The 24711-nt window shown below is 42.2% G+C and overlaps 1 protein-coding gene across 4 annotated transcripts in view; it reads left to right on the top strand.

Annotated features, from left to right (window-relative positions):
* Ppa2 (inorganic pyrophosphatase 2) overlaps positions 1-24711 on the top strand; it is a 69050-nt gene that overhangs the window by 30362 nt on the left and 13977 nt on the right. For all 4 annotated transcript variants that reach the window (XM_041652203.1, XM_041652194.1, XM_041652219.1 and 1 more), the window contains 2 exons: positions 5590-5716; positions 24536-24663. In XM_041652203.1, coding sequence (XP_041508137.1) covers positions 5590-5716; positions 24536-24663 — 255 coding nt within the window. The remainder of the gene's footprint in view (positions 1-5589; positions 5717-24535; positions 24664-24711) is intronic.

Below are 24711 nucleotides of genomic sequence, written 5' to 3'. Positions count from 1 at the left end.
TAAGCTATAATTTTCTGAACTTATTTTTTTTTTAAATTTCCTCTAAGAGGTATTAAATGATGTCTGTAAAATTAAATAGGCTGCAAGAAAAAAACTGGAATAAAATATCTGAATGAATCCCTGCTGTGCTTAGAGTCCATGCTAGGCTCTTTGGTTTCCTGCCCATATCTCATTTCGTAACAAGTGAAGATGGCCGGGTTAAGTGACTTCCCATTGCTGGGAAGATTATGTGTTTAAAACAACTCTCTTATTCTTTTTTTTAAAATATTTATTTATTATTATGTTTACAATATTCTGTCTCTGTGTATCTTAGAGAGTAGTCAGTTCATATTTAGTGCAAAATATTCAGTCAGTGTAAACCTGGTATGAATAAGAAGCTTGAGCAAAGGCGTCTTCTTCTGACCCATGTCACATGTCACTGAACATGTGATTAGTGAGGCAGTGGCTGGAAGACCTGTCAGCGACATTCGTGGCTGATAAACATCGTGACACTGCCACACTCATTGTAAGCCAAGGATAACTAAGAAAACTCCATAATACAGAGGGCTCCAATTTGCAGAATTATTTTTAATGTGTAATTGCTGAAGAGCATATTAACTAATTGTTGTTATATTTTGCTAGTTTGTTCTAAAATTTGCAATATTGTAGGCCTGACTGCTGTTTAAACGCTAGGCAGAAAATCCACCTATGCTTGACATGGACTCTTCTTGGTTCATGGAAACTTCTACATTTAAGCCTTTAAGTTGCAATAACTTACTCCACGACAGTAGAAAGCCCAGTTCACAAGTTAACATGCTTTAAACACCATACTTCCCATTATTTTCTGTTGTTACCTGGGCGTGGTTGAAGTTTGCCTCCCTCAGAATTGAGTCAGCAGAGCTGCGTTTATAGGCCCCTTTTACATACGCTTATTCCAGTCGCCTGAGAACTGAGCACTTGGTAGGTATAGGTTAACAAGTCCATGTAGATCCCAGAGAGGCAAATAGTCTCTATAGAAGACCTCTTGGTCTGGAGCTCATAGATCTGTTTTTCCTTGACTCTTCAACAGTATGAAGAACTAATAAATCATTCACTTTATGATTGAGAAACTAAAACCTAAAGCACAGTGTGAAGTAACTTGCCTAACATCATCTCTCACGATTGTGGATGACAAATTCAACCCAACATTTATGACCTGCCCTTTGAAATGTCCCCACAACAGCTAGGAAGGCCTCTGTCTGGTAGTCCCTGATACCGGGGACAAAAAATTCTCAAACTCTGGCTTGAGAAACTCAACCTAGTTTACACACCGAGTTGTGTTGCTCCCTCGGAAGTGGTCACATCTCCTGCATTCAGTCATTTCCTTGGAAGGGCGGAGTGGCAGTCCTGCTGGGAAAGTAGAAGTCCTCTGACAGCTAAAGCAGCTGATTCTTGTAGCCAGCATGAGCTGTGGCAGAGCCTTCTAAATGAGAAGCAAATACAGTCACCTTTCAAGAAAGGTGTGTGTGATTAGTGACCTTAAGTCGGTTGTAAGAGAAGCAGTGATGGGAAGTCTTTGAACACACATAACTCATGGCTGAAGCAAAGAAACAATGTAAGTTGCTCCTAGGCTGAGGGCCACAGACAGTGTTGAACATTTGTGAGTTTCTTAAGGGATTGTGTATTATTCGCTTGGTGTTTATGAGAAGACGACACGTCAGCAGAAATTTGTTGAATTGCTTTAACCTGGAGGGTAGCAGCTTCATCAGTACTTTACCATTTGTTCCTAAGCATCCTTTACAGTTTGGGGTTTGAGATTTCCTCTGTGTTTTGAAGGTATTACTGCCAAGCAGTGGTTTGAAATAAGGCTCCCTGCCTGTGTTTTTCTGAGATCAAAAGCTGCTACATCTGATGAAACTTGACAGTCGGCCGAACTTGCTTTCTGCTAGCCTCAAAGTCTAAAGAATAGACTCACTGGTTGTTATGTTGTTGGGAAATATGTTTATGAATAAGAAAACAAAATAGTTTGGAATGGAAGTCCCCGAGAACTTCTCTGCTGCCCACTTCTGCAGCACAGCTGATGTTTGAGATGGCTAAATCTTTGTTAGCACGATATGCCTCAGGAACATGCCTGCCCTCTTCCATGGAGATGCTAGTAAACCAAAAATGTCTCCTGACAGCCAGTGTCTTCTAGAGGTTAGAAGTTCCTTGCTTGAGACCCACTCAGCCAGCGTGTTCGTGAGTTACCCAACACAACTGCACAGTAACTTCAAACTCAAGATCTTTATTGAAGCCCTTACAATTCCTTTGGTCTTGTGAACTGTGTCTTCCTGAAGTCTTTTCTTCAAGGCTTTGTACTCTAGATGCTGTAATCGCTTCTCCTGACAGTGTCCTAGATCATTCTGCCTGTTTCTGTTCTTCAGATCTTCTCTGTCCACCTCCTCGTTTGAATGGAGGACCACCACCAGTGGGCACTAAAGGACCTGGCCTGTGTTAGCCTTACCCACCAGCTGCAGTCTCTCTGTGAAGTGCTTCAGGTTTGAAAGCAAGCACACTCAGAGTTGTAACTATCACTACCCTCTCTCATAAGTATCTATACATCATCCTTTCAGACTTGGGGATTGAGAACTTAAGAAACAATAGTCTAGACCTGAGGATAAATACCTGAAATACTTGGAAATTTGCAGCTAGGGAAAACTCGTGGTGGGGGTGGGGCGGTAAGAGGCAACATCCAGTCGGCAGGTGAACTGTAGAAGGGAGCATAAGATTGCTTTTGTATCTCCTTCGCAGACTGGGATGCTTTTAGCCCTACAGGCTTCTGAAAAGAGCATCAGTGCTGACCAAACAAGGCAAGGTCAGATCACCGAGGCCTCCAGTTAAACTCTAGTCCTAGGACCAAGAGCCTCCTGGGCATCCCAAAGCTTTCCACGGGCTTGGTGGGCTTGGTTGGGAATCTGACGTTAGAGTGGAAGAAACTCAAGTGTTTTGACTGAAGATGGGCTGCTTCTTATAAAAAAAGGAGGCAAAATCTGAGCTTGTGGTGTTTCCCTTTTCTTTAAGAATAGCAAGAATGGTAGATACACGCTCATTGTAGAATTAGGGTATTGTACGAAGTAACTTCACCTACCACTTAAGTCCTTGTCTTTTGGTTAGACTTAAGGGACAAGCTTTTATTTGTTTTCTTACCAGTTTTTTTTAAATCCTCCCTAACGTTTTTATCTCTATGAATGAGAAGGCGGAAATAAATTATAACTCGTTTAGGAACCCAAAACTTCTTGTTGACGATTGGGGAAAATTATAGGTCGAAAACTACAAGACCTCTCCCGTTGTCTCACTGTTGTATCCCATGACTGGAGATTGTCAGAGTAGGATCAAGTCTTGACATATGACTCTGGAGGCTGTTTCTGGCTTCCACAGGGTTCTGCCTCCAGGGCTGGTGTTTGTGAAGACTGACGCACACCTGCATCCATCCCATCCCTGTGCATCCACATCCATCCCATCCCCGTGCATCCGCATCCACCCCATCCCCGTGCATCCGCATCCACCCCATCCCCTTTCATCCGCATCCACCCCATCCCCGTGCATCCGCATCCACCCCATCCCCGTGCATCCGCATCCACCCCATCCCCGTGCATCCGCATCCACCCCATCCCCGTGCATCCGCGTCCCTCCCATCCCCTTGCATCCGCATCCACCCCATCCCCGTGCATCCATATCCATTCCATCCCCGTGCATCTGCATCCATCCCATCCCCGTGCATCCGCATCCACCCCATCCCCGTGCATCCGCGTCCCTCCCATCCCCGTGCATCCGCGTCCCTCCCATCCCTGTCCTGTACAATTGCAGGTTGGGCCATGCTGTCAAAATGGTTGACATGTGAGATGAGATCCGCTGTCTTATCTTGTTTTTCTGTCCTCACCTGCACTAAGTGTCCCAGACAAGGTAGTGAATCTTTGCATACAGTGATTATCCCCTCCACCATCCCCACCCCACCCACTTTCATCCTTTCCCTCACAGTGCTACAAGTAGCAGGCTTTACTAGATAATAGAGAAGCTACAGGAGACCCTAATGTGATTGTGTCTTCTCTCGAGAACAAAGCTCCTGTGCCATGCACACAGTCACATACCAGTCTGCCATGTGATAGTCACTTCACGTCCACTTAGATTAAGATTTGCCATTTTGCATATGTTTTGAATGAATTTACTTGATTTTATGGTTTAATATCATTTTCTCCAAACACTTTGGGGGCACATAAATGACTTTGTTTTGCATACCTTATTTTCTAAATGTAAAGCTGCATTTTGGACCAAGAGGCAATTTGTTTTCTGAAATGTGTTTAGAGTATAAGCTTACAGGGGATTTCATTAGCCTGCTAAGCCTGTGACAATAAAAGAATGTAGAAAGATTTGAGGCGCTGGCAACCCAAGGCACTGAAATCACTTTCCCAAGCAGTGGAACATTGGTGTCAACTTCTGATATGTATATATGTGTATGTATATATATATATATGTGTGTGTGTGTGTGTGTGTGTGTGTGTGTGTATGTACCTGTATGTACCTGTGTGTGTACAAGGGAGAGGGCATTGCATATGTGGTGCCAGAGGTCAGCCTCTGGCATCATTCCTCCTCAGGCTCCATCTACTGTTTTTGGAGACAGTTTCTCATGGACCTCAGGCTCTTGCTGATTTGGGTTGGAAGTTATCCTAAACTCCCTCTTAAGCATCTTATAGAACCTGTTTTGTCTCTGTCTAGCATTAATAACTGTTTCATTGTCACTCGCTGTCCTGCTAAGACAATCCTTTTGACAGTCCTTAGTCATAAAAATGTAACATTGGAGCCGGGCGGTGGTGGCGCACGCCTTTAATCCCAGCACTCGGGAGGCAGAGGCAGGCGGATCTCTGTGAGTTCGAGACCAGCCTGGTCTACAAGAGCTAGTTCCAGGACAGGCTCCAAAACCACAGAGAAACCCTGACTCGAAAAACCAAAAAAAAAAAAAAAAAATGTAACATTGGATGGGGCTGCTCTGAAGTAACCTTTCCTCGAGGACACTTTCAGCTTCTTCTACCCTGTGTGTACATCCGGAGTAAACTCTTGTCTCCAGTCAATGATGTGGTCTCTGTAGCTGCCTCAACCTCCTTGGTGGCAGTGGTGGTTTTTCTTCTTCTTTTTAAACTGTGTTTTATTTGTTTTCTTGTTTAGTGTGTGTGTGTATGTCTGTGTGTGAATGTGTGTGCGCGCGCTCATACACATGTGCTCCTGCCATGAACATATGTGGAAGTCCTGCTGGCCTCCCCTTCTGTCACCTCTGCTCACTGGGCAGAAAGCCCAACCCTCCTGCTTGGGTAACTTCCCTCTTGAGTCATGGTCCTACACTGTCTGTTGTTTAATATAAGGCTTTTTTGTTTGTTTTGGTTATTTAACCAACAATCCTTCTATGGGTGGAAGTAGAAATCTTCTCATTCCTAGTAGATAGAGATTCTCCTTCCTAGGAAAGAGAATGCAAGACAGGCTTTCTGACCATTTTCACATGGTGTATAGTTACTAACACTGTTACATTTCCGTCATATGAGTGTGGTTTTATGGTTAAATCCTCCTAAGCCTTGCAAATGACCGCGTCTTTTCTCTGTGAAGGTTTTATCCCGTGGAGATGTGATTCAGGTGAAGATCCTTGGAATTTTGGCACTTATCGATCAGGACGCCACAGATTGGAAAATCATTACTATCAATGTGAATGATCCTGAAGCCGAAAAATTTCATGGTAAGTCTGGATCTTTCAAGAAAACAGAAGTAACTCAGCGTGTCATTGGAATTCTTAGAGCCGAAAAGGTAAACAATGTAAAACAAAGTTTGTTTATTTAGGTGTTAAGCAACATTTTAAAATTCTTTTTCTATAGACCACAGAGGTCAGTTTACTATATTTTTGTGTGAACTGTGTCATATCGCTAGGAGGAAGAAGGAAAAAGAATATGAGACAGACAAATGATATTTTATATGGGTATAAAGAGAGTTGTTCTGTGTACTCCTGCCTACTGCTGTCCTCTCCCCTCTCCCTCCTTTCCTTCTGTCTCGTCTTTCCACTTCCTCCTCCTTAGTTCTTTTTACCCATGTTTCTTAGTTCTTTGAGTAGCTGCTTTTGTTCTGTAAGCAGCGTGTTTATACAGCTAGTTCTTAATTTGTATACTTTATTGACTTGAGTTGACACTTAGAAAGACAGGGAAGGGACTTCAAAATTTCCTGAGTCTTCTCTATTTCTTTTTTTAATATTTTATGTTTCTACCTCAGTTGTCCTAATAATTCTGGGTAACACCACAAGCTTGTGTTCACGTTGGAGGAACTCTTTTTCCTGGGGAGATGTGAAGAGACATCTGCTCTCTTCTTCCAGGGCAACAACAAACCCAAGAATATCCCACCTGTAAATGGAGGTTTCTCTGTCCCACCCCATCCCACAGCCACTTCTAAATAATCGCTTAGAGACTTAAAATTAATTACAAAATGCTTGACCAAATAGCTCAGGCTTACTAATAACTAGCTTTTCCTTCTAAATTAATCCATTTTTATTAATCTATGTTTTGCCACGTGTCTCGTGGTTTTACCTGTGCTCTAATACATCTTGTCCCTCTGGCGGCTGGCTGGCATCTCTCAACTATACCCTTCTCTTCTCTGTATCTCCGTTTGACTTTCCCATATCTGCCTGACTACAGATCAATTCAGCTTTCATTATCAGCCATTGAGAGCAACATATATTCACAGCCTACAGAAGGGTTATCTCATATCATCCACCAAAGTTCACCTTGGGGAGCCAGTGAGTTTATTCAGGAAGCCAGTGAGCTTCTTTCAGAGTGTGGGTAAGGGTTGTTTACAGGACCATAGGTGGCATCAGAGCAGCAGGAAGCCATCTGTATGGTGACGTTCATATAGGTGGGATGCCCTTTAGGTAACCTTCCACAGTCTGTATACTCTAGTCCCTCTTGAGACCACAAGGGTAAGTGCAGTTAAGGCAGAATTATACACAGTAGCTGGGAGTGGCAGGAGGGACAAATATGTTAAGGGTCCAGTAGCCATCTCTGCAGTCTTCCTTCAGTGAGAGAGCATCACCAGGTCCTGGCCCTGAGGATCCCCAACTAGTACTCCCAGCTGCTCTGATGCAGGCAGCTACTGTCATGCTCAGACCTACACGCCATATAAGATTTGTCACTTTGCTGATTTCAAGCAATGACTCCAGACTGCCCTATGTAGAACTCAGAAATTTCTTTATCTTTCTCACCCACACTTACATCCTAGCTCCTGACAGCCTTACCATTTGTCTGTAGATGTGTACTGCGTGCCTAGCATGTTTCTGGAAGCTTTGTGATAACAGAAAAAAAATAGTCTTTATATTCTTTAAATATTATTTGTTCTTGCTTTTTCTCTTGATTAAATCTTAAAATTTTGTAGTAATATGAAGCGGCGGAACTGCATCCCCAGCACCCCGGCAGCCTGGCTAGCTTATGCTCTGAAATAACAACACACAAACTGTATTCATTTAAGCACTGCTTGGCCCATTAGCTCTAGCCCTTACTGGCTAATTCTGATATCCCGATCAACCCATCTCTAATAATCTGTGAGCACCGGTCTTACCGGGAAGATTCTAGCCCACGTCCATCCTGGGTCGGAGCTTCATTGCGTGTGTCTGCCCAGGAGCCCGGAGCATGGTGTCTCTCTCTCTGAGGCATCTGCCCCCGAGAGGAGAGCTGTCGAGTCTGAGCTCACTTCCTCTTCCTCCCAGCGTTTTGTTCTGTTTACTCCTCCCACCTATCTTCTAACCAATGAGGGCCAAGCAGTTTCTTTTTACTTAACCAATGACCTTCCTCCATCAAAATTTAAAACTAAGTAGAATTTATAATGTTACTGTGTAACACTAAATGATCAGTTAATTGATAAGATTTATTAAGTGATCAGTTCTGCGTGGGCTCTTCTCTGAGCCTGATGACAGCATCGTAGACTAGTGTCCTCCTAGGCTGTAGTCTTCCATTTTGTTTTTTATTATTTATTTTTTACTTTCATTGTTAGCTACCATGTGTTTTCTAAAATATTCTATAGGAAATTGTGTATGACATAGATTCTCGGAGTCTTACCCACATCTGAAATGTCTGAAATGCTTTTCTTTTTAGCATGTCTCTAAAACCTGTAGTGCCTTGTTGAGATATAAATTACCATATGGAGTTGAAATTTCTCAATTTATATCACAAAGGAAGTGGGTTTTTTTGCAATTTATAATATTGTCATCAATATTTTTGGCATTTTGTTTTTCTTTTTCCTTTTTATTCTGAATTTCTTTCGTGCATACATGAAGAAATCCCCTTTCTACCTGTTCTATCCCCTCCAGCTCTCCCTAGATTTCCCCTAGCATGGGCCCCTTCCCAAATTCATGTCCTCTTTTTGTTTTTTCATATACTAGGCCATGAAGTCTAATTGGTGCTATGCTTGTGTGAGTAGGTATGGGGCGATCACTGAAGCCTCAAGGAAGCAGGAATGATTCCCCTCCCCCAGCAGCCCTTCACTGCCCAAAGCTCCTCAGCAAGAGGTGGAGCCTCAAGTGTTCCTTACAGTGTTTGGCTGCCTTAATTAACCTTGCAGGTCTTGTGATAGTAACGACAGCTGTGTAAGTTCACGTGTGTCCTGTTCAGAAGACTGTTTCACAGCACAGTTCCACCTTCTCCAGCTTTTATATTCTTCCTGCTTCTCCTTCCTTGGTGTTTCCTGAGACCCGGGAGAGCAGAAGCAGGTGGTCACTGACAGAGATGGTCCATTTAGGGCTGGGCATTCACAGTCACTTACTCATAACCAATTGTGAGTCTCTGCCTGGACTGCTGCCTGCTGTAGAGACTCTTTTCTGACCACGATTGAGAGCAGCCCATGCCTCTGTGTGTAGACACAAATATTTAGAAGGCAGTTTGACAACATGGCCATTTAGCAAAAGAACAGTAGCAGCTTCTTCGGGGCCTATGCTCTCCCAAGTCATGGACTGCAGACCAGGTTTACAAAATTCTCAGGCATGAAATTTCCTCCTGTGGAACAGGTTTCACATCCAATCAGAAAGCAGCTGGTTGCCCCGTGTCACTTGTGCCACTGTTGCAGTGGTGGCCACACCTTCCTTAGCATGTCAGTACTGAGCATGTGGGGTCTAGGGCTATATGAGGTCATTGATGCTTTCCCCCCAGCAGCCAGCATAGCACATTCTGGCACTAGGAAAGCTAGCCAGCAGGGAGGGAGTTTCCCTGATGATTTGATATTTGTTGCTGCCCTGAAACCAAAGTTTGTGGTATCTTCAGCAATCAGGCTTACCATATAGTTATAGTGGCTAACCAAGGGCCTTGGCAGTAACCCATATTGTCTTGAAGACCTCGGGGGCCACCCTCATCCATAACTCATAGGGGTGGGGATGGTATGCCTTGCACTGAGATTTTCTTTTTATTACCCGTGTCTTCTGGAATGGCATTGTTCACCCATGCAGGGCACCTTATTCAAACTTTTCTAAAAAAATTAACTTACTAACATGCGGGTTCCCTTAAAACTTTTTCACAGACTTAGTTTTGGTGAACTCACTTATTACCCCCTCTCCTCCCCCATCACATAGCCATCAGCCCCACTTAATATTTAACTCCTAGTATCCTTCCCCTCTTCTTTCATACCTCATGTGTTTGAACCTCCCTCCAGTTATAGTTTTTGAGTGGAGAGATACTAGATTTCCACACTCCTTCTCTAAGCTAATACTTACCCCATTTTTCCTATCCTCTTTGGTCCCCCCTTTCTTAAGCCTTTCTGCCCTTAGTATTCTACATCAGTGCTTTCAATTTACCCATTGCCTACTACTCACCCTTGAGTTATACCCCCCAACACACTCAATGGCCCCTTTCTAGTTTCCTGGCCCCTTTCTAGTTTCCTGGCTTCTGCATACAAAACAAAGCCAGGATCTGCACTTGAGAGAGAGCATGCAGAGTTTCTGGACTGGTCTGGGTGACGTCACGAAGTTAGTATTTTCCAGTTCTTCCCGTTTATTTGCAGATTTTGTGACCTCACTCTTCTTTACAGCTGAGTAATATTCCGTTATTATATGTACTACATTTTCCTTATCTAACAATGGGCATCTGCAAATGTCTGTGCAGTAGGATATGCAGTCCATTAGGTGTGTACCCAAGAGTATTGTATATACCAAGGCAGCTTACAGAAGGGTTCCTTTTGGTTCCAGGGGGGATAAGGGTCATATTACAGTTCTGTTGCTAATTTTTTGAGAATCCCTATGCTGATTTCCACACTGGTACACTAGCTTATAGCCTCCAGGAGCTGCTCATTTGCTGGGGCCACACCAGCATCTGTTACCATTTGTGTTCCTGATGATGCCCTTTGACTCAGTTGAGATCGACTCTTGAAATACTTTTAATTTGCATTTCTCCCCTGGCTTAAGATGTTGAGACACTTTTTAAAGTTGTTTACGAGGCAGTGTATTTCTTTTGATAACTTTCTGTTCAGATTAACAGTCCATTTTTTAATTGGATAGTTGGGTTTTTTAGTTATTTGCATATTCTAGACTCTAATCTGTTCTGTTTATTACTGTGAAAGGTTGCTCTCCTCCCGTGGGTCGTCGCTTCAGTCTGTTGATAGCCCCTTTGCTGTCTCTGGACAGCAAATGAGATCATCTTGTTTGTTGGTGGCTGGTATTATCTCCTGTGCTACTGGGGCCCTGTTCAGAGTACCCCACCTTTGCCTGGAAGTTAAAGTCTGCTTCTTATTTTTTCCTCTAGTGGTTTCAGAGTTTCTTGTCTTATTGCATTAGTTACTTTTGTTTTGCTAACACGGCACAACCAAGGCAGCTTACAGAAGGGTTCCTTTTGGTTCCAGGGGGGATAAGAGTCCATCATGATGGGGAGATGGGGAGGTGTGGCAGCAGGAGGAGGAAGCTGACAGCTTCCTCTTCAAATGCAAGCATGAAAGAGAGAACTGGAAATAGCAAGAGGCTTTTAATTTCATAGCCTACCCTAATGACACACTTCCTCCAGCAAGGCCATACCTCCTAAACCTCTCAGATAGTGCCACCAATTGGAGACCGAGTGTTCACATGCCCAAGTGTTCACATGCCCGAGATTATGGAGCCATTTCTCATTCAGACACCACACTTGCCTTTGATCCATTTGTAGCTGAGTGAGAGATGAGGATCTGGTTCCATCGTTCAGTATTTTGAAGTCTCATTTGCCAGCACCATGTGTTAAGGTGCTCTCTTTTCTCTAATGTATGTATGATTTTGACATCTGATTGGGGACTTAGTCTGGGTACTCAGTTCTACTTCCTTAATCTGTGGATCTGTGTTTAGTTACTGTAGCTCTGAGATACAGGTTGAAACCAGGTTTGGTGACACTTTCTGTAGGATTCTTTTTGTCCAGGGTTGCCTGACTATCTTTGGTCTTTTGTGAATTCTTGGAACTTTTCATAGTTCAATAAGATTTTTAATAAGAGGAAAGTTGTTTTTTTTTTTTTTTAAATTAGGGAAGGGGACTTCTCTGGAAGCTTTTAAAATATCCTTCATTTTCTCTACCTATCAAGGAAGGCAGGTGCAGTCATTGCAGGTGGTCAGGCTAGATGGTAACTTAAAGGAACGCTATTCCAGACAGAGCTGCCTGAGGACGCGGCTGGCTGCATTTTCAATGGGCTACATCCAGCCAGGGTATCATCACAGAGCATGGGATCCTTGGGCAGGTAGAGTTTTGCACCGTCCTATGCTCTTCTCACCCGTTTGTCTAATGATGGGTCAGCATTTGTTGTTATGTGTAGCTTCTGTATGACCAAGGTGAGGTTTCTGCATCCTTTGTTCTAGTGTTTGATAAGTTCATGGCCAGGTTTCTCTTTTTTGGTGTGTGTGGGGGAGGGTATCTTGGGGATTTGCTCGTTCTATTTGTAGTTCTTAGAGGGACTTCTATTATAATTTGCACAGTGGCTGACACTCCCACCAGCTGACCAGTAGTGGCACTTTTTCTGGTGTAAGTTGACCTTTCTGTGTCTTGTGCTGTGTAATGGACAGGCACTGGTGGATTCCCTGTAGGAGGAGGATGAAGAATCATTTGCCTTAGCTCTTGCTCTCACAGTGGAGCCAAGTGCTGCATTGTAAGTTGAGTTCACTTAGTCAAAGAGGCATATTGTCCCATACAACCCAGAGTAATTTAAAGCTACAACCTGGCCACAATGTATTTATCTATATATCTCTTACTATATTAATATAGATATGTTTGTGGGCTTTCTAAGGAAATTTTGGAATTATAATGAAATTGCTTCTTTTATTTTGTCCAATGAAAAACATGTGCAGACTTTGGTAGGCTATAGAGGGCCACTTCGTGTTTATAGATTTTAGCTTTGACGTGACTGAACTAGAAGGAGCCATTGCACAAGAGAAGATGTTTCCCTTAGCAAAATCTATTGTTCCTGGCTGGATTAATGTAATGTTAACATTAATAACCAGGTATAGTTGCTTACATCTATAAACCCCAACACTTGAGAGGCTGAAACAAGAGCATCACTGTGAGTTCTGGTCAACATGGACTACGTAGTAAGAGAGAACCTGTCTCAAAACATTTAAAAAATTGACCTTACTGTCAAGTTTCACATTTTGTAGATGTATGGGACAATGTGAAATTTTTGAAGGCTAAATAAAGTTTGAAATAAAATACCCTGTGCTTCCTGATAGAAAATTAGTCTTTTTTTTTTTTTTTGGCTCATTAGTACTTGGGGAGCACTGAGACCATTTAATCAACTGTAATTAGATTCTAGTCCTTAATGCTTTATAATGGTACCCTAATGGCCCGAAAGAGTTAATAAGGCTCCCTGGGCACCTAATTGTACTGGAGATGATTGGGCCATTAGAGATAATAGTGCTGGGTTCAGAAATAACCAAGTTCAGAGCATCTTAAGAAGCCTAAAGTGCAGGCCTCGTCATTCTTCTCTTGGTTTGATTGTTCATGTGAGGGTCTTAGTGGCCTGGGTAATGGAGGTCTCTGTACTGGGCAGCCCGCACCTTGCTGCTGGTTTTGTCTTTAACCAAATGAATACTGTTGTCTTTCATCCTTTAAGAACTTTTGCCTGTGAGGTGATTTTATACTTTTGAAAAATGTAAGCTTAAAAAACAAAACTTAAAATCAGAACAATTATGTTGATTTTTAGTCCATTTTGAATGGGCAATTTACATGAGCTGAGTGATGAGGAACGTATTTTACAATAGGAAGTTGGCACATTTTCAAAAGCCAGCATCAAGATTGTCCTAAAGCTAACAGTTTTGAAGTGTTTCCAATGTGTAGAATTTGGGAATATATTTCGGAAAACATAAACTTCCTAGGCCCTTTTATTGTCTTTCAGGACAAGAGAGAAAATGTGGAAAGTTCATTCGTTTGGCTATAATTTCACTTTCTATGTAAACATCTCTAGTGCCCCTACTATTTAAAAAAAACAATGAAATTACTGTCTGTTGAATTTTGTCTTCCTAGAGCATAATTTACTATTGTCATTGAAAGACAAAGTAGAAGGAGAGAGGGAGGGGGGAGGACTTAGTATAGCAGTCCTGAGGCAGAACGACTCTGCTAACTGTTGTAACCAGAGGCAGTGCTCTGTCTCCTCCCCACAATGTGGAAAGACAGTGGTGTGTGCTCCCTGGCTCAGGAATGGACATCACATCCCTGTTGTGTTTCTGGAGCCCTAGTCTGTGCAGAGCTGAAGCACCATGTGTCTAGGAACAATGCCAAGCACTTCTTTAACACTTTTACAGCTTCAATCAAGGTGTGCGTGTGTCTGTCTGTGTGTGTGTGTGTGTCTGTGGCATGTCCTCCCAACCCTGTCCTTTTTTTAGATGAGGAAACTGACATGCCAGGGGATGGGAAAATTAGTAGCTTAAACAAAATAAAACTTCAGCCATTCAAATCCAGTCTCCCTCCAAACCCCAGAAACTTCACTGCTGTGTCTCCTTGCTCTTCTTACATGGAGTTGGGCAAGTGTGTTTATAACCTGTGGAGGAAGGGTGACCATTTTCCCCAGGGCGGTAATGAACTGATGAGAATTAGACCCTGCGCTTTTGATGTCTGTCCTTGTGCTTTCATTAACAGTGTAAAGGCTTGAGTGGGGAGAGGGTGTGGTGCACATCATTAGGAATTAATTACTGGGATTACTCTGTTGCTTCTTTTTTGGACCCTGACCCCTGTAGCTCTTAGGGCTTTAGTCATATTCCTATGATCGGTGATGCGGTAACATGGGGAGGTCTGCATCTAAAATGTCTCCATTCTCGTGAAAAAGTCCTGTGTGCCGCCCCTCCCCCAAGCCCTAGTGCCTTTCTTCCACAGCTGTGAGTTGACCTCTTACCCAATTCTAAGTTCCTTCCCAGCAGTACCTATCACCTGCCTTCCTTCAAGGCAAACAGCATCATCAGGGTCACTGCTGAAGGGAAGTTTGTTGTAATTATCAGCAGTATATCAATTATCTGCTCCGATGGTGTTGGCTGTGGGGTTTTCACACCCGTATACATTGTAGAATTATAGCTTCCACTATGGGATCCTGAGCGATTTCTTGGGAACACAGCACACTTTTTAATCCGTCTCAGGAAGATGCTTACGTGTACGAATGGCGGGTTCAGGGGCAGTCTCGGCACCATGCCTGCCCGCCCTTGTAGCCACTTCGCAATATGCTTCCAATAAAGTTATATTAGAAAAGCGCTTAAATGTCTTTGCGCAAGGCCCTGGTATGGTTTTCATTTGCGGGGTCATGCAAAGTTTCTTATTAACTAGTAATGAATATTTATATTTCTGGAAAAAATCTATTAACTTTTTGAGATTGTTTTCTAGTATATTTAGATTTATGGAGAGACTTGGGATGGTATTAATTTCTATTTCCATGGAGTAAGTGTATTTTTTTAGTATAGGTTTTGACTTGGCGAGAGGCGAATTTGTGGGGCAGGGTGGAGAATGGAGAATGAGCAGAAAGCCCGGTGATGGCATCGCACATAGCCGTGTGCATTCGATGTAAGTATGTAGAAAGGCCTGGCAACAGGAGCGTCTTCGAAGGTCCTGGGTAAGCAGGGACAGCTAAGGAATCGTTCCTTGAGTAGGAGCCTCTACTTGTGGTGCAGAAGATGCCGTGAGTATTAGGGATTGGCTGGTGTTCCTAGTGAATATTCATGAGCAGCATTAAAAACATATGTTCTCGCCTCCCGTGGATTTTGTTTAGAGGGACTGGTTGTACACGTGTCTAGCTCAATTTCCTGATGTCTCTCTCTCTTTTTAAAATCCTTTCTTTTACGTAACAGAAGCAAAGAGATGGCATTACACTTACAGCGCTAGGTCTTGTCTAACTATGAAAATTCCTCAGCGGGATATATACGTTCGTCTCTGCGTGTTAAGGTTTGGCATGAATAATCCAGATAAAAGCAGCATGGTTTCCACTTGGAGTCCCTGGAAGCGCAGGTGGTTCTTAGTTGGTGAGGATGAGCAGTAAGATTGGGTGTTATTCTGTCGCTGCCTCTGTGTGTGTGCTGTCCGGTATAGCATAAGCACTAAATTTTTTAAATTTTTGAATTGACATATAAGGGGAAGATATGTTTGAAGAAACAAAAATGGACATTTTGACATTTTGAGTGAAATCTGAAAATATCTTCAAAATAGATAATTTTCAACAGAAAAACATTCATTTTATACTTGGATTTTTGACATTATAACTGATTATAGTTCTTTTTGTTTTGTTTTTCAAGACCAGGTTTCTCTGTAGCTTTGGAGTCTGTCCAGGAACTAGCTCTTGTACACCAGGCTGGCCTTGGACTCACAGAGATCCGCCTGCCTCTGTCTCCCGAGTGCTGGGATTAAAGGCATGCGCCACCACCACCTGGCTTATAGTTCTTTCTTTAGTGTCGTGTATGTATAGTTTATTTTTATATTTGTGACCTTTGTAAACTTTAGTCACCAACATACAATCTATTACTGATTTTCTCATTTTGATCTCAGAAGTGTATGGAATCTATTCTTGCTTTGCATTGCCTTGAACGGCCCTGTCTTGCTCTTCTGTTGAAGCAGTGTTAACATTTTTCTTGGCTCAGCATCCTGAAACCAGAATTTGTCTTCTGCATTGTTTATCAGACTGATTTTAGAGAGATCTTAACTTTGAAGGAAGGTAGAAAGCCTTCCCACTCTCTCTTTACAAAGACATCTGAATTCTCTACCTCGGTAAAAGTCACTTGATAACTTTCCACTCTTTCCTGACCTTTACTCTGCGAAGTCCCCACGACACCTGGCGTCTCCCATCTATGCACGCCAGGCTCTTCTATAGCCCGTGACTTAGAAGATGTATCCCCGTGACTGAAATGTTCTTTGTCTGCCTGGAAACATCTTATCTTTCAAGCGTCAGTCTAAATAAAGGTCATCTCCCTCCATGTGACTTTAACGCTGTGAGACAAGCATGGTCTTTCCCCCACAAACACCATTTTGTTCAATTCAATGGAACGTTTGATTTTACTTTTGTAAAATTGGTTTCTGTGTCTTCCCACCTTTCGAAATCGGGAACTCCTTGAAGGATAGGACTGTCATTTGCTTTCTTTGATTACTTGAGACAGGATCTAGGTGGCCTCAAACTTAGTGTGTAGCTGAGGATGACCTTGAAGTTGTGATCCTCTGGCTTCTCCCAAATGCCAAGATTATGGGAGTTCACTACCACACCCCTTTTATGAAACTCAAGCTTGCTAGTGCATGCTGGGTGAGTACATGAATTCAACTAATTGAGCTGCATCCATAGCACCGCATATATTTACATACAGTCGCTGCACGTTAAACATGGAGTTGAAGGGTTCTGACAATGGTATATGTTTGTCCTAATACCCACACACTCCCTTTTCCCTGTGTATGGCCAGTGAGTCCCTTCTGGGGACTGATATGGGCATTGAAGCCTTGATGGGAACTATGTTTTCATTTCCTATGAGGAAATTCGCAGGTAAATAGGACTGTTGGGTCAGTTGTAAATGTAAGACAAGTATCGTAAGTTGTTGTTGAGCTGTCTGTCCAACTGTCTTTCCAGCTTTCTGACCAGTTGTACTGATGCCTTTTCACCAGCGTATGAAAGAGCAAGTGTACTTTTGTTATATGGCTCTAAATATAATAAAATATCCTTTAAAAACTGGGAGACCTGCTGGATGGTGGGTGGCACACGCCCAGAGCTACACAGAGAAACCCTGTCTTGATAAACCAATAATAATTATGATGATGCTGATAATAAATTAGGAGAAATATGTACATATGTAAGGATTATTTTGTATTCCCGTAGGTTCCATTTCCTTACCTACTCACTCCCTTCTGGAAGGTCCCCAGATCCAATCCCCCATCTGATCTCATTTCCCTTCTGTTTCTCGGTCCCCAGCGCTGTTGGTGGTAAATTTTCTTCATCTCAATTTACCTAAATTTACATTTTTGTTTATTTTGCAAGTGTAGTTTCAGTGGATATAATATTAATTTTTAAGTTCCATAAACATGTGCCTTCCTTCCCCCTCCCCCAGCTCTTTGTCTGTTTCTCTCTCTGATGTTTCTAACATGTCAGTAGCCATTTGTATTCTATTTGTATTGTTTTTCTCAGACCGATTTAAAGACTTTCTTCTTGCTTTTGGAGTCCAGCACGTTTTTTCCTATGCTCTGCTACAGTGTCCTTTTGTCTGTGGTTCCCTTGCTTAGGCTGTACTGGACTTGCCGGGTCTTGTTGGCTTTGAGAAACTTAGACGTTTTTCGCCCATTCTCTTACCTTCCTCCTGAGCCTTGTGACACTTGTCCTTTACGTCACCGTCTGCCATTTCCCAGACAACAAAAACCATTTTCATTACATCAACTTTTGTCTCCGCTGTTTCTCAGACCAGGCCATTTCTACTGCTGTGTCCAGCGGGCCCCTGACACTTATTTCCACATTTCTAAGTTTGTCAAGAGCTGGGTTTCTGTTTCAGATCCTCTCTCAACCTGGTTCTTCTTTATTTTTATTGATTTACAGTTCCTTTTCCTCAGCTAAGATTTCTTTGCGTTCATACAGTATTATCATATTTCCTGAAGGTCCTTGAACATATTTCTAATAACTACCTAATATTTTAAAACAATATGTAACTAAAGCGTATGGGTGGATGGGGGTTCTGGGGACCACAGGATCCACTGTGTATGGATTTACTACGGTGTCAGATTATGTGGGTCATCCTGGGATTAATTTCTGTCTGCTGCTTTTTATTTGATGCAGACTCAGAAATCTTCCAGTATATACAGTAGAGCCTGAGTCTCTCTCGTTACAGGTGTGGAATCACACCCATCCATTGTTTTGTTTCTGTTAGACTGAGTTCTGGAGGACGCCATGTCTTTGCTACTGTTTGCTTGTTGGTTTGGCTTTCTCTTCTCACACATTGTTTGTTGTTCTCTGAACTCACTGCGGCAATGCCTTCAGACATGCTTGCAGAATCTTTTCAGTTCTCAGTGAGGAGGTTCATAATTGCTGGCGGTTTAGTTCAAGTACTGGAACTGAGTGAACGTATTCATCTGCTTTCCTTTGTTCTAAGTGTGTGTTTTAGATGCATGCAAAGAAAACGTTATAAGAACTAAATTGGGGCCAGTGAGATGGCTCAGGGTGAAGGTGCTTCCCCAGCAAGCTTGGTGACCTGAATTCAATCCTCGTGGCCCACGTGGAAGAACAATGACTCATGAGCTCTCATCTGCCTTCCATGTATCTGCCACCATGGCGTGTGTGCGCACACACAGTTAATGACGGAGTAAGAAATTAATTTATAGTTAGTTGAATCTGCCTTGGTGGTGGAGTACCTGTCTAGCATGGGTACAGGTCCTCGGTTCAGTCCCCAGCACTATTGTTTTAGCTTAAAAATTCATTCTGTGTCTGTTCTTCAGTGTCAACAAGTAAAACCTTGTTTATAAAAAACATTTTGATAACTATATGCATGCCCACATCCCTTTTATATGTGTTATTTTTAGACCAGTGCCTAGCTACATTGATTTCTCAGTAGCATTGTAGACTGAATGAAATAACTGTTAATATTAGTTAAAATGTTTATAATTTCTTTCTAAATCATTAATTCATGTTCTTATTTCAAAAGATAACAAAGTAGAAGTCTATAGATTTTCCTCTGAGTATGGCTGCATTCATAGGTAAAATTTTAGAATGTTGAAGAGATGATAATTTATATTTGGCAACTGACTTTTTCTTGTTTTGAAAAAACTTATTTATCAGTACAGAAGCTGATAAATAACAGCCCCCCCCCAAGAGAAAAACTCGTTTCTCGTTCTCTATTATCTGCAAAGATACAATGGTAGATTTTAATTGAGGTATTTTAGATTTATTTCTTTGTTTTTGTAAAAACATAAATCAAGTTAGGAAAATAAAATGAAGAACTTGGGCTCAGAAGGAATAGCTTTGGCTCTGCCATTATAGCTGTTATTGTCTCCTCTGCCTTTTAGCTGGCGTCTCGAAACAGTCTGCAGTTTTGTTTTTTTACTTTATGTAGATTGTATGGACCTTTGGAAATCATTGGTTTATAATTTTAGTGTAAAAATTCTACAAGGATGTTACTTATTAAAGTTTTAAATTTGGACATATCTCTGTTATAAAATAATTATACTTTTAGACTGTAAAAATTATGACATCCTTTGAAAACTGTGTTTAAAAACCTGGGGTGAGCCAGGCATGCTGGCACAGGTTTTTAACCCCGACACTCAGGAGGCAGAGGCAGACATTAAGTTCAAGGCCAGCCTGGTCTATGTAGTGAATTTCAGGTTAGCTGGGGCTACCTCAAAAATAAAACAGAAGACAAACAAGCAAAAACCTCTTTGGTAACTCTTGCTTTTCTGTATTTTAGATTATTACTTAATGTTATGGAGTTTTGATATTTTGACTATTCTATTTCCCCCTCCTAGAGAGATCCTCTCCTCTTACCTACTTGCTTGCTCTCTCCTTAACTGTCTATGAGCATGGGAGATCTTTCTATCTTCTGGTATCTTCTTCACTTTCTGTCTTAAATGGGTATAGATATTCTTATAAGTCTGTCTCTCTGTCTCTCTCTCTCTCTCTCTCTCTCTCTCTCTCTCTCTCTCTCTCTCTCTCTGGCAGAATCTCTCTAAATATTCTGAACTGTCCAAGAACTCACCATGTAGATCAGGCTGTCCTCCAACTCACAGAGATCCACCTGCCTCTGCCTGCCTCACTACTGCTGGGATTAAATGTGTGTCCACCATACCCCGCCTTTCAAGTATCTTCCTGGGGCTCTAGCTTCATTTTCTCCTTTGTATAGGGTGGTTGTTTCCCCACTGGGCATGTGGAGAGGTTTCCCTCCAACATGTATGCCCTGCCCTGCCCTGCACCATTTCCATGTGACAGGTATGTGGCTACCCCTCCACGAGCTCCATGGTTCACTGAGTTCTAGCCACGGACTTTGTTCTTCCCATCCTCAAATATGAAGGCACACTTAGACCTCAAGGCATTTTTCCTTTCTGTCTTCCCCTGAAAATATTAATGGAAGAAATCTGGAGAGTTGTTCCTACAGTTCGTACGAAACTCCTGAAAGGGCTGAAGATGTGACCCAGTGGGTACAAGCACTGGATGCTCTGCAAGGGGACTATGGTTCAAGTCCCAGCACCCGCGTGGCAGATGACAACCAGGGGACCCAAATGCCCTTTTCTTGCCGCTACAGGCACTAGGCATGCATGTAGCGCACATGTGGGTAAACACTTACACACCTAAAATAAAAGTGAAAATTAAAAATGTTTTTTAAAAAGGAGTTCACTGAAGTGCATTTTATGTGAGCTCGACTTCTGTTATGTAAGATGCTTTCCCACTTCACTGGCACAGAAATCTGCCTGCGCTGGAGATGCTTAATTTTTCCTCTAACTCAGCTGTTTTATTACCCAGCCCTAAATTGATGACAGATGTTTTTAGTAACCAGTTTTATTGGATTCTTTCCGAACATTCAAAATTAATTTCACAGCAGCCAACACTTTTGTATTAATAAATTCACCTGCTTACATGATATTTAGTTAAATCCCTAACTGATGCCATTGCAGTTATGCCTTGGGAGTGAGGACACCTGACACTTGGCAAAGAAAAAGCCCCACCGATGGTGGGAGGCGTGCATGTCTCCTTCTAGAGGGTCCACTGGACTCAGCACACACTACACTCAGAATGCCTTACACACTGCAGAACCTTTGTGAATAGTTCAGTAAAGTGATAAGTTGAAGTTCAATTAAAAGGGCGTAATTGGTCCAGAAGAGAAACTGAGATATTTAGCTTGATTTTCTAAATAGGTACTTCAGGTTCTCCTCGCTTATTGATGGAGTGGTCCATCTCTGCACTAAATGCCGTAATTGTCTACATTATAAAGTTTCACATAAAACCCTAAGAGTGAGAGTAAATGGATGCTAGGAAATTGCGACATTTCTTTAAAAATGGCAAAAATGACAAAGGTGCATGTGGCAGAGACGTGCTGTGGATGGGACCTTATAGACGAGCACAGCATCACTGAGTTACGTCCCTAGGTGACTTCAGGGGACAGCACTGTGTTGTGCCGAGTTCTGCTGCAGTGGAAGAAAAGGTATAAACACACCTGCGTTTGTTTTTAACACCTTTGGCTGGACAATGTAACGAAGCAACGAGAAGAAAAACAGGTTAAGGATTAAACATCTCATGGTTTTTATAGTGCAGCTCTGCCATCATTTTAGCCAACGTGGTATGCTCTCTTTGCTGTAGTTTCCTTATCTTTAACTCATGTGTATTCTGTAAACCGTGGATCAGTTTATCAATTGTAGGTGCAGTGTTTTATACTTTCAGAAAAATAGTTCATTAACTTAGATTTCTGGTTGGACATTACTATTGAGGTTTTTAAAATGTTAAAATTGCATGCCTCTCATTTTGTCTGAGTTTTTCGTTGTTTATAAAAATGCAGCTGTTTTCTCCTGGGATGTAATTAATTGAGAATTGGCAAGGTTAGCTTCTACTAGAGGTTTCTGCTTCTTTTTGGCATTATTAAATGTTTGACATTTTTAATCGCTGGTATCTTAAAGGTCCCCTCCATGAATTCTGAGCAAAGAACTTCCTAGGCTGAAAAGGGTATTGGATAATTAGTGTCTTTCTTTGAAGTTGGTGAGTCAAATAAAGATAACCAAACAAATATGTAGTAAGGAGGCTGCTTTTTTGTTCCCGGCTGTTCAGCCCCAAAATAACCACACAGAAACTACATTAATTAAATCACTGCTTGGCCTATTAGCTCTAGCTTCTTATTGGCTAACTCTTACATATTAATTTAACCCATCTCCACTAATCTGTGTATCACCTTGTGGCTGTGGCTTACCAGGTAAATTTCCAGCATCTGTCTCCTGTGGGGCTACGTGACTTCTCCTGACTCTGCTCTTCTTTCTCCCAGCATTCAGTCCAGTGCCCCCCAACTCTGCTTCACCTCGCCCTGCTCTGCTATAGGCTCAAAGCAGTTCTTTAACGGTAATCACAGCATACAGAGGGAAATCCCACATCACAAATATTTTACACAGTGAGGTAAAGACCAGTAGATTGTGTAAGGTACAGGGATAGAGTCATCAATCAGATTGAAGTATAAGAAACTATTTTGGAAATTAAAGTACATTTCTAGTTATTGGAGTTTAGTATACTAAAATATTTTCCCAAGTGAATACGGTAACATTAAGTTGGCAAAACCTGGAGTTAATCAGTTTAAAGGAATGCTTTCTACGAATAGGAGGATATAAGAAAACGATCAATGGAAAATTCACCTTAGAAATAACCTCCCAGATAAGCAGAAAAATATGAAAAGAAGTAGAGTTTGAGGAGGAAACAGTGCTGTGTTAGGTGGAGGGTTTATTGGATTCTGGAGTCTGGGGCATTACAAAGGACTCTATAACCCAAACACAGTGTGCATTCCTTAAAGGGTGCACTCTGTCGAATTCCATGTCTTGAGATCTGCAGTCAGTTACAACTGCTCAGTAAGTATATATTGACTCTTGTTAATGAAGCAGCTGTAACCTGCGTTCCCTTTCAAGCAAGTTTCTCTTTTTGCCTTTGATTAATTGTAACATTGATGCTTTTCTTTTTTCAAAATATTTTGGATAGGTTGTGGCCTTTGGTAGCATTTCAGACTTTAAATCAGAAGACTGTTTGGCAGCAAACTGAACCTTGCCCTTTCCCTGGGTTCTACCCCACTAAATTCATCTCACTTATATGAAGCCTCCAGCCCTGGAGGGGCAAGTGGGGAAAAGCAAGGGAATGATGCTTGTCTGTATGACCCTGGCCTCTCCCTGTCAGTGAGAGGATGGGGGTTTCTACAAGATGTGGAGCCAGGTCGTTTCTGGACAATCCCGTGTTTACATCTTCACCTGGGTTTTAGTTAGAACTTTCTAATCTTTCAAGTTTGACCAAGTTTGTGTGTTCTTTGCTGTGAGATATTGTACATAGCAGGGTGATTCTAAACGTCTCCGTTAGTTACAGTATTTTGGCAAGGATTTATTATACTTTTAAATTGTATATTAGAAAGGCTGCTTCCCTGGGAACCTCATTGAACAAGGGATTTATCAATCTCAGTACAGTAACTTTATTTCCGAGTATATTCTAGCGAGTGTCATCAAAAGCACATCCTGAGAACCGTGGCTGAATTAGGATAAGATTTTTTTTCGTGTGTGTGCTATTTAGGTACCGCCCTGTTTAAATCCCCCGACTCATTTTTGTTTTCCTTATTCGGCTTCACTTTTCTTTATGGTAATTTTGCCGGTGAACACATTTGTTTCTTTGCTGTCTGCTTCTTCCTACAGTGTCAGCCATGACAGTTGCAGGCATCTGTTTTCATCTGCTCATTTTGGTTATCTCACCACTAAATAAAAGATCAAATCAAATCACACAGCCTTCTCGGCCAGTGTCAGGGCACTGTTTTCAGGTACCGCTGCCATCTGTGTTCATCCTTTCTAGACCAGTGCTTCTAAAATCATGAATCCTGATACTGTGATTTTACTAGTTTAAACCCTTCCATTACCTGTCAGAAGATGCCAGTGCCTGTCATGGTGTGCGCTGCTTGGTGGCCCTTCCTTCTCAGACTCCACTCCCTCCAAACACACCAGTCCTAGCCTGTTTTATACCTTGTTTCCTCGGTGCCCTTCTCTCTACTTCTCCTATCTGGCTGCTGGTGGGACTCCCTCTTCTGCGGTGTTTTCTTGCACTCTCTTATCTGATATCACCATCCTCTTCTGTGTGTGATAACCTCAATTTACTTTATCATCATTTACTATCTGTCTGTTTCCTGTGCTGCGCAGCCCTGTGAACTTCCAGGCAGAAAGAAACCTGTGTCCCGAGGGGACTCAGTAGATGTTTGTGGGGTGAAGGAGCAGTGTTTTACATAGGGAAACAGAAGTCCGCGTGTGATGTGAGACGTGTCGAGCATGGCTAGCACAATTGGCAATGATCTGAGCTGGAGTTGGTCCCACACTGCCTGCCGTCCTCAGACCACGACTGATGGTATTGCTTAGTATACATGGTTTTTAACAAAACGTTTTTGTTTCTCCCTTCACAGATATTGATGATGTTAAGAAGTTCAAACCAGGTTACTTGGAAGCCACTCTTAATTGGTTTAGACTTTATAAGGTACCAGACGGAAAACCAGAAAACAAGTTTGCTTTTAACGGAGAATTCAAAAACAAGGTAAAGATGAGGATCTGGGTTTGAAAGTGTGCCTCTCAGTGTCTGCAG

This window comes from Microtus oregoni, unplaced genomic scaffold, assembly GCF_018167655.1.
Source record: "Microtus oregoni isolate MIOR12 unplaced genomic scaffold, Mior012 000000F_ref0000247, whole genome shotgun sequence".
NCBI lineage: Eukaryota > Metazoa > Chordata > Mammalia > Rodentia > Cricetidae > Microtus > Microtus oregoni.
The sequence above is the reverse complement of the archived record's forward strand: the minus strand, read 5'-3'. Positions and strand labels throughout refer to the sequence as shown.